The sequence below is a fragment of the Podarcis vaucheri genome (genome assembly GCF_965113315.1).
Source record: "Podarcis vaucheri genome assembly, chromosome: 3".
NCBI lineage: Eukaryota > Metazoa > Chordata > Lepidosauria > Squamata > Lacertidae > Podarcis > Podarcis vaucheri.
Genome location: NC_138761.1, coordinates 598,762 through 609,162, shown reverse-complemented (window position 1 = coordinate 609,162; position 10,401 = coordinate 598,762). Strand labels below are relative to the sequence as shown.

General features: G+C 48.1%; 1 protein-coding gene across 1 annotated transcript; it reads left to right on the top strand.

Annotated features, from left to right (window-relative positions):
* Window positions 1-1,524: 1,524 nt before the first annotated feature.
* On the top strand, window positions 1,525-6,904 carry LOC309529406 (uncharacterized protein). Its single transcript, XM_082217523.1, has 5 exons — window positions 1,525-2,518; window positions 2,714-2,795; window positions 3,260-3,342; window positions 4,364-4,490; window positions 5,247-6,904. The coding sequence occupies exons 1-5, from the start codon at window positions 2,093-2,095 to the stop codon at window positions 6,770-6,772; spliced, it is 2,244 nt and encodes a 747-aa protein (XP_082073649.1). The 5' UTR covers window positions 1,525-2,092; the 3' UTR covers window positions 6,773-6,904.
* Window positions 6,905-10,401: the final 3,497 nt, after the last annotated feature.

Here is a 10,401-nt window from a genome sequence, read left to right as displayed (position 1 = left end):
TTGGGGGGGAGGGGTATTCCCTTATTCCAGCGCCATTTCCCGCTGGTATCCCGGATTGTTAGCCCTCCCCTAGCCTGTCCCCGGGTCCGGGGAGGCTGCTGCTCCCTTGTCCGCTCTGGCCCTCCTGACTGGAGCCCTGGCCCCCGAGGCCGGACACTGCATCCCCCCCAGGCCCCCCCCGCCCCTTCTTCCGCCCCGCCCATCCCGGGGGAGAAGGGGGCTCCTCTTTCTCCTTCTCGCCAGGCCAGGCAAGGGTTAAGAGCAGCTGCGCCGCACGCCTAGAGAGGACAGGAATTGACGGAGGCGGGTCTTCCTTATCCCCTCCCTGGCCCCCCCTCTGGTCTCCCCCGGTGAGTCTCCTCTCTGGTCTCGGGGTCCCGGGGTGCAGGGGGTCCTATGGGGGGGGGGGCTCCTGCAGGGAGGGGCAGGCAGGGCTTGGCAAAGGGGGGGGGGCGAGGGGGTTTCTCCAGCTGGGGGTCCCCAGACTACAACTCCCACCATCCCTGAGCCCTGGCCTGGCTAGCGGGGGGTGATGGGAGTTGTAGTCCAGCCACATCTGGGGCCCCAGCAGGAGAAAGGCAGGTCCAGAGGCTGGACTGAGGACCCCGCGGGGCCCTTCCAGCTCCGCCAGGAAACGGAAAACTGCAGCCCAGACCTCAAGGCTCAGATCTGCCTCCCCCAGACTGAAGAGAAAGCCTAGGGGACTCGGAGGGGACCCAGAGGACATCTAGTCCTGCTCTTGAGTCCTTTAGTGGTGTCCGCCTCTTGGTGACCCCCTGGACCAGAGCAGGCCAGGCCCTCCTGTCTCCCACTGCCTCCCTCAGGCTGGTGGCTTCCAGAACACTGTCCCACCATCTCGTCCTCCGTCGTCCCCTTCTCCTTGTGCCCTCCATCTTCCCCAACATCAGGGTCTTTTCCAGGGAGTCTTCTCTTCTCATGAGGTGGCCAAAGCACTGGATCCTCAGCTTCAGGATCTGTCCTTCCAGTGAGCACTCTGCAATGAAACGGAAAACTGCAGCCCAGACCTAAATGCTCAGATCTGCCTCCCCCAGACTGAAGAGGAAGCCTAGGGGACTTGGAAGGGACCCAGAGGACATCTAGTCCTGCTCTTGAGTCCTTTAGTCGTGTCCGCCTCTTCGTGACCCCCTGGACCAGAGCAGGCCAGGCCCTCCTGTCTTCCGCTGCCTCCCGCAGTTTGGTCAAACTCAGGCTGGTAGCTTCGAGAACACTGTCCCACCATCTCGTCCTCCGTCGTCCCCTTCTCCTTGCGCCCCCCATCTTTCCCTACATCAGGGTCTTTTCCAGGGAGTCTTCTCTTCTCATGAGGTGGCCAAAGCACTGGAGCCTCAGCTTCAGGATCTGTCCTTCCAGTGAGCACTCTGCAATGAAATGGAAAACTGCAGCCCAGACATAAATCGCAGGTCTTTCCCCAAATGCTCAGATCTGCATCCCCCAGACTGAAGAGGAAGCCTCTCACTTTTCTTTCCTGTTGGCACTGCCTGCATTTGGGCCTTCAATATTTCACCTTTGAGAAGCTCCCATTTCTTTCAGTATTTCAGAACATAGGATCTCACCCAGTATCTCCTTAGGGCTTCTTAAATTGCCCGCCTTAAAGTGAATTCCTGACTACACTCAGCTTGCCTTTCCCTCTGTCTCAGGGGAGGACATGATCACTTCCTCCCAGGTTTCCCAGTACTTCCACTTGGTTGATCAGTTCCCATCTGTTGTTGAGGACTAGGTCCAAGACAGATGATCCCCTTCTTGTTTCTTCCACCTTCTGGGTCATGAAATTGTCAGTGAGGCAATTCTGCATGGTCGCTTTCCTTAGACCAGGGCTAGACGCTTCCTTCTCTCCCTTCTTCCTTTTTTCCTGTTAATGAAGGTTCAGAGTCAGGGCAGTGGTGCAGTCCAGCCCTGGCTCCTAGCAAGACTCAGCCATGCTTGCTCAGGAAACATTTCTCTTCTCCTGACCATGTATCAGTCTGATAACAGACCAATATGTTTGCTTTGTAGGATTTGCTAGCACCTCTAAATCGGACCATCAGAACTTGGCAGAAGACGAAAGGATTCCTTCGGATCTCTTGGAGGCTTCATGAGAGCCCAGATGGATGAGCAAGACTCAGCTGGACCTGAAGCAGGAGGAGGCCCTGCCCTCCAAACTGGGAGCAGTGGGAGATTATGGGAAAACTCAGAGCAGAAGATCCCGGGTGAGGAGGACACCCTCCGCTCAGAGGTGCAGAGCCAGCAGTTGACGCAGTCTGGCTCTCAGGAGGCCAAAGGACCCCGAGAGGCTTGCGGCCGACTCCACCACCTTGACTGTCGGTGGCTGAAGCCAGAAAGTCATACGAAAGCTCAGATGTTGGACCTGGTGATCTTGGAGCAGTTCCTGGCTGTCCTTCCGCTGGAGATGGAGAGCTGGGTGAGGGAATGTGGAGCAGAGACCAGTTCCCAGGCTGTAGCCCTGGCCGAAGGTTTCCTCCTGAGTCAGGCAGAGGAGAGAAAGCAGGCAGAGCAGCAGGTGAGAGAGACTTTCCTCTGGAAACTCCCAAGGGGCTCCAAGCAAGACAGGGAGCCTTCCAAGATGCTCTCCTAACGGCTCGCCCTCTTTGGAGAAGCAAGGGATGAGATCTGCTCCCCTAAAGTGTTTGCTCCGATCATTCCTTTTCTAACCCTTCTCCCCATTCTCTGTTTTGAACCCTTGTTACTCTTTCAGGGAAAGGATCTCTTTGCGGAAATGGGCCTGGATTCCTGTGAGGCAGAAAAGACTCAATTGGACGCCAGAGGGAGGCCACTGGGTAAGGAGGAACTCGTCTTTCTTCTCATTCTGTGGATCTTGAAACTAATCTTTGGGTTCTGTTCATCTTTAGGGGGGGAGGCACTTGGGGCCAAGAGCCCAAAGGGGGAAAAGATATATTTTGACAGGACAAAAATTTGAAATGGGTACAATGTCAAAATGCACTAACAAGCAAGACCTTTTCCATGGCACATCTATGGCACTGATCTCTAAGTGCTGAACCTCTAGTTACAGGTAGGTAGCCGTGTTGGTCTGCCGTGGTTAGAAAAGGAAAAAAATTCCTTCCAGTAGCACCTTAGAGACCAGCTAAGTTTGTTATTGGTATGAGCTTTCATGTGCATGCAAACTACTTCAGATACACTGAAACAGAAGTCTCTTTCAGCCGTCTGTTTCAGTGTATCTGAAGAAGTGAGAGACGCAGGAGCTGATGGCTTCCCTTTGACTTTTGTCTCTCGTCTCTCGCAGGTGACAGACGGATGCCCCCCAGACCTCCTCATCCATTTTTTCATGAGGACGGAGGAGAAGCAGCAGCTGTGGAAACAGATCTGGTATGGGGAAAGAGCTTTGTGGGGAAAGAGTCAGAGGAGTGGGGCAGTCAGGGAGCCTCTGGGCCGGAAAGAATTTCTCCTCCTCTTGGCTTCCGTCAAAGCCTCTTTCCTGAACAAAGATGGACAATGCCATTCGAAAAGGTTTACGTTCTGAAAGGAATGAACAGCCACCTCACCTCAGCTATCCTTAATTTCTCTGTATTTATCAGTAGCTGCAGTCATATTTCTATATTTATCAAAAAAGGCTTCTAAGCTGTGGTCAGAATTAGGTAGCCCCATCAGCTCCTGGAGACCCCCCCCCTGTGCCCCCATGAGCCCCTTGAAGTTGGCTGTAGGGCAGAGGGAGGGTCCCATCGCCCACCAAGCATCACACAGTGGGAGTAGAGAAGGGATCGTTCTGTCTGGCAGACAGGAATACTTCCACAGACAGAATAATTTGAAGAACAGCATGTGGAGTTCCACCCATTCACACAAAGATTTATACCCATTGTCAGATGCTGCTGGTGGTTGCTCGTGAGTAACCAGTCAGGACTCTGATCTGTCTTTTACAGGCTTTATTGTGCAAACTATTTACAGTGCAGATCTACAAAGTTCATGTCTGTCTCAGTCACTTGCAGAATCTGGGAGTGGCCCCTTCCGGCTTCTCCCCCAACATAAGAACTTTGACACCCCAAGCCTCCTCCTCACCTCCTTGCGTTTCACCCCTCTGCGCAAGCTGGGCGACGGAAGTGGCGTGCGTCCCTCCTGGCCAGCCTGGCGAGGTGAGGCGCTGCTCCTCAGGAGTTTCGGAGGCTCTCTGTAGCCCAATGGCCCCCCTGCATCCCTCCCCTGACACCCATCATTAAAATGCACAATAAAAGAAGACAATTAAAATGTTCAAGTAAGTGTCTGTAATTAGAATGTGCAGCAAAGTAATCCCATTGAAACAACACAACAATGAATGGGCAGAAAACAATCCAGCAATGTGTAGTAGAGAATCTTTGTGCTGTCTAAGTGGAGGACCTTTTTCCTTTTCCTTCAGGGTCCTCTGTGTTTTAAAGATGTCGCTGTGTATTTCACAGAGGAGGAGTGGGCGTTGCTGGATCCTGACCAGAGAGCTCTGCATAAGGAAGTCATGGAGGAGAATCGTAGGATTGTGGACTCTCTCAGTAAGGATTCCTGCTGGATCATAATCTTTTCTTCCTCCACATTTGCCTTTTAAAACCATGATCAGGCTGATCTCAGCTGCCCTTGAGAGCCAGTGTGGTGTAGTGGCTAAGAGCGGTAGTCTTGTAATCTGGGGAACTGGGTTCGCGTCTCCGCTCCTCCACATGCAGCTGCTGGGTGACCTTGGGCCAGTCACACTTCTTTGAAGTCTCTCAGCCCCACTCGTCTCACAGAGTGTTTGTTGTGGGGGAGGAAGGGAAAGGAGAATGTGAGCCGCTTTGAGACTCCTTAAATGGAGTGAAAGGCGGGATATCAAATCCAAACTCTTCTTTGTTTCCTGCTTGGCAGGGGGTTGGACTCGATGGCCCTTGTGGTCTATTCCAACTCTATGATTCTTCTTCTTTTTAAATGTAGACTTCATCATGGGGACAGAAGATGAACCTGCTTCTATCAGGTTTATTAGTTTTTCTTCTGCAACTTATCGGTTTCCCAAAGAGAAGACTGAACTTGCAAATGGTGCAGATTACATTGAGCCAAACAAAATCCATCCTGGAAAGTGCCAGGCCTTTTGAATCTCAGGTTTCCATCAATATGTCTCTCTCTTAATGCCAGTCAACAAAGGCATTCATTAACCCTGTAGTAAAACCGCAAATCTAACTCCCTTCTGTTATTTGTCTGTCACAAGTGTTTATTAGCATTGTTTAATAAGTTGGGGCTCCATTTCTTCCTGAGACTCTAATCTTCCCTCATTTTTGCAGGTGGTGATGGATTGGAAGTTATGAACAAGGGAGACCACGACAAATTACACACAGTGGGGAAGTTGTATGAATATTTGGAATTTGGAGAGAGCATCAATCGCAGCTCCGATTCCACTTCCTATGAAATAAATCCCATTGGAAAGAATCACTATCAGTGCTTAGAATGTCAAAAGACTTTTAGTCGGAAGGGTAATCTCACTTCCCATCAAAGAATTCATACAGGAGAGAAACCATATCAGTGCTTGCAATGTGGAAAGAGCTTCAGACAAAGGACCCATCTCACTCGCCATCAAATAATTCATACAGGGGAGAAACCATATCAGTGCCTCGAATGTCGAAAGAGCTTCAGTCGGAGGTCCGATGTCATTTCCCATCAGAAAATTCATACAGCGGAGAAACCATATCAGTGCTTGGAATGTGGAAAAAGCTTCTCTCAGAGGGCTAAGCTCACTTACCATCACAGAATTCATACAGGGGAGAAACCATATCAGTGCTTGGAATGCGGAAAGAGCTTCTGTCAGAGGTCCTATCTCATTTCCCATCAGAAAATTCACACAGGGGAGAAACCATATCAGTGCTTGGAATGTGGAAAGAGCTACAATCACATCTCCAAACTTACTTGCCATCAAAGAACTCACAGCGGGGAGAAACCGTATCAGTGTTTGGAATGTGGAAAGAGTTTTACCCATAAGGAAAGTCTCACTTCCCATCAAAGAATTCATACAGGGGAGAAACCATATCAGTGTTTGGAATGCGGAAAGAGCTTCCATAGGAGCTTCAATCTCACTTCCCATCGAAGAACACATAGCGGGGAGAAACCCCATCAGTGCTTGGAATGTGGAAAGAGCTTCAGTGTGAGGGCTCACCTCTTGGCCCATCAAGTAATTCATACAGGAGAGAAACCCTATAAGTGCTTGGAATGCGGAAAGAGCTATGCCTGGATGTTAAATCTCACTTACCATCAAAGAATTCATATAGGGGGGAAACCATATCGGTGCTTGGAATGTGGGAAAAGCTTCAGTGAGAGGGCTAAGCTGGTAGCCCATCGAAGTATTCATATAGGGGGGAAACCATATCAGTGCTTGGAATGTGGGAAAAGCTTCAGTAGGAGATCTAATCTCACTTCCCATCAAAGAGTTCATACAGGGGAGAAACCCTATAAGTGCTTGGAATGTGGAAAGAGCTTCAGGCAGAAAGCTCAGCTCATACCCCATCAAAGAATTCATACAGGGGAGAAACCATATCAGTGCCTGGAATGTGGAAAGAACTTCAGGCAAAGGGCCCAACTCACTTCCCATCTAAGTATTCATGAGGGGAAGAATCCACATCAATGCTTGGAATGTGGAAAGAGCTTCAATAGGAGGTCTCATCTCACCTGCCATCAAAGAACTCACAGCGGGGAGAAACCATATCAGTGCTTGGAATGTGGAGAGATTCATCTGGAAGATAAGTCTCACTTCCCATCAGACAATTCATACAGGAGAGAAACCATATCAATGCTTGGAACGTGGAAAGAGATTCAGTAGGAAAGGAAGTCTCCCTTCCCATCAAAGAATTCATACAGGGGAGAAACCTTATCAGTGCTTGGAATGTGGAAAGAGCTTCAAATGGAAGAAACTTCTCACTTTCCATCAAAGAACTCACAGCAAGGAGAATCACAGTATTTGAAGATGGCAATCACATCTCTTAATCTCCTCTTTTCTAGGCAAAACATGCCCAATTCCCTCAAACTGGTTTATGCCCAGTATTTTCCTTTCTCTTCCCCGGCTCTGGCCTTCAACAGGAAGGACTGGTGGTGAAGAGAGCACCTGTGCCCCACATCTCTTCAGCTTCCTCCCAGAGTCTCACAGTCCCTTGATATACATTGTCCGTGTTAGTATTATTTGTACCCACATGAATCAGAAGGAAGGAGTAGGGGTCAGTTGGCTTTAAAAGACATGGCAACTTCTCTGTCACATTGTGAATCTGCAGACCGTCTGGGACATCCTCTTTTCTCCACACACTACTTCTTCTGCCCCCTCAGTAGGGAGTCACCTATCACCACCACGTCTCCTCCTCTGGGGAGTGGCAGGAATTGTTTGATATGCTGTGCCTTCCAAGACCTCCTTGGAGTATTATATGGTCTACAAGTGCTGTTCTTGAGTTCTTGTCTGTTGGAGTTGCCTAGTTCATTTCCTTGGAAGATAGCAAGTGGGTTATCAGCATACTCATCCATGATCAGAAGCCGCGGATCTGAAGGAGTTAGGTCAAGAATGAAAAAGGACTCCTCTAATAATACTAATACTAATAATACTAAGAATGACAATTTATTATTTTTACCCTGCCCCAGCCACTCTGAGCAGCTTCCAACAAAAGAGTAAAAATACATTATAACATCAATCATTAAAAACTTCCCTAAACAGGGAAGTCCATCTCCTCTTGTCTCTTCCACCTCTGGGGGGTGGCAGAAATCATTCTCTGCTCTGTACCTTTCACAGCCACCTTGGTGTATTCTCAGGTCGGCAACTGCTGTCCTAGCTCCTCTGGCCCAGAACTGGTGTCCAGGGTGAGAGCATGGAAGCCATTCTCCAGCTCCAGTGACAAAGCGTGGTTCGTGACTGTCCTACTTCTGTGTTTCACATTCCTCCAGGGGTTGGTCTTTTGCAGTGGGCGATCTTCCTCCAGCCTGGGGCCACCCCATCTGTGTTGCTGTTGTATCACAGTCAACCCAGCTCTATCCAGAAACTCGGCATGTTGTCCTGTAGCTCAAAGCATGGCCAGGAAGGCCTCAAGTTGCTGTAGCTTCTCTTCCAGCAAGACAACCAGTTTGCACTTGCTGCAGGTATACAACTGTATGTTCTCCGGCAGAAAGACAAGCATGGCACAGGGGTTGCAGGTCACTGCAGCAGCTCCCTCGCCCTGCTTGTCTCTTGGTCCTATGCACGCCATGGGACAATACTCTGGGCCTCCCCCTTAAATGCCCTCGCAAATGCCTATGTTTGGGAGGCCTGTTCGTGAGCTCCCAGAAGCTGCAAGGAGCTAAGTTTGACTGCTGCTGGTTGCTAACTCCTTCCTCTGCTCATTCCTCCCAGGAGCCACATCCTCAGGCCTGCAACCAACCAAGCCTCTAGCACAGTGGTTCCCTATTAGCTAATTAGCCCCTAAAAAGCAACGGATTTTAGATATGCTATAAAAGAATACCGTAAAATTTGTGATATTGCCACAAATTGCCTATCCCCAGACAGTAGGAAAAACCTGTCTCCATTGCGGCACTAGAACTGAATTTTTTTTAAAAAGCAATTGTGTCTCTAACTTGCAAGTGTTGAAAAGAAGGTATCACAATGTTGAAAAGAAAGTATCGCTCAGCCCTAACACTAAACTAAATCATCAGATGGTGAGCTATTCTGCTAATCATCGTCGCTATTTGCATAGCTATTTTGCCTGTTGGACTTCCAAGATGAGACATGAATCCCAAACACATCAGGCAAGATTCACTGCAAACCCTGCCTACAAGCAGTGGGAGAGTCCTCTAAACTTTAAAATCTTTGAAGAAGAAGAAGAAGAAATTGTATTTGTACCCCGCTCTCCCCGGCCAGAGCCGGGCTCAGAGCGGCTAACATCGTATAAATAACACAGCATACATTAAGACAGGCATCAATTAATTAAAATACATCTTAAAATTAATTCAGACAAATTAAAATCTGGACAAATGTCAGTTGACAGGTTAAGACTGAGAGCAGTTAATACTTGCCAGGACCAACTGTTTTAATACTTGCCAGGACCAACTGTTTTCACATCTAAGGACCTGAGAACAGGCTGGGAAGCCTCCTTCATGCTTGCTCTTATACAAAGGGAAATAGGTCAGACTGCAAACCCTGACCCTGACCCTGACCCTAACTGGACTTGCTCTTATTCCCTTGGCTCTGTGATTTATTTAAAGGTCTTCCCTCTGCTGGGTATCAGCCAAGTGGTGTAGAAGTAAATCCTTGCCACAATTCATTGGAAAGCTAAATCTGCGACTCCCTTGGAATAATAAGGAGAAGATAGGACTACTCTTGCAATATATGAACAGATTGCTTTTAGAGGTAGATTGTGTACGGACAAATAGAATGGTGTGTGGAATGCATTGCTCTAAAGCACAGTGACTTGCTCATAGGTTTCTTCTATATTGCAAAGTATCAGTTTCAAGCAGTTTGCTTTGTTTTGTTTTGACCTTTCTCTGATTTTTTCCACTTCATTTTGTTGCAAGTATAAGGATCAGACAGACGCAGCAATGGAGAATAAGAAGGTGAAGTTTATTGCCAGGCAATAAGGACCCAGTTGGAATATCTTCCAAAGAACTGGGACCCCGATTGACAGAAATACAGGGGTCTTTATACCTGAGCAAATCACAGCAAATCATAGATCATAAGACAATCATGAAGGACTCATAACCCGGTCAGCAAAAATATCAGCCAATCAGCAAGCAGTTGTCACGCTCCTAGCTACTGGTATAGCACTGGTCAAGCACAGGGTTCCAGTTCCGCTTTCCAATGCTCCCAGTGACGCTTAGTCTAACCTTTCCCCTAGTTATGACAGGACAGGGAGTTTGGACATTTTGTGGTTTTGCTCTTCCTGTTCTGTGGATTAATTTAGCCTGTTTCGGATGGGGAATTTGTACCAGAATCTCTGATTCATGTCTTTGTCCGGGGTACACAGATGTTTCTAGGGGAAAGGTCGGTTCCTAACTTTGCTGTTTCAAGCAGTTTGCATTTTGCTAAGGCACAGCTTCCCTTTTTGATTCAATTGGATTATAAGTACTGTAATCCTTGATTCGTGTAAGCATATGTGAATATATATTGGATATATTGGTTATTGATAACTGGTTATATGGATAATATAGGGGTAGCCCTTCCTTCCTTGCCTCAATTTCTCTTCCAAAAATGTTCAATAAAATAGAATTATTAAAAAGAGAGAAGTTGGATGGTGTATTTCCTTCTGGTTTTTTACCCCATGGGGAGATCCATAAAAGAAAAAAATGTCACCCATTCATTTCTAATTGTGCAAAATTGTCCAAATGTGGGCACGGAAGGCTTTTCTTGCCATTTATTTACATGGAAGCAAAACCTTTATTTAATTTCTTTCCCTTCTGGGGCTGTTGCTAAAAAAGTGAGTCATCAAAGGTGGTAACAAGAAT

Excerpts from the sequence above, each read along its gene's own strand:
- LOC309529406 (XM_082217523.1), top strand. The coding sequence starts at position 2,093 with ATGAGAGCCCAGATGGATGAGCAAGACTCAGCTGGACCTGAAGCAGGA. Across the intron at positions 2,519-2,713 it reads GAAAGCAGGCAGAGCAGCAG|GGAAAGGATCTCTTTGCGGA; the intron begins GTGAGAGAGACT and ends TTACTCTTTCAG. Across the intron at positions 4,491-5,246 it reads TAGGATTGTGGACTCTCTCA|GTGGTGATGGATTGGAAGTT; the intron begins GTAAGGATTCCT and ends TCATTTTTGCAG.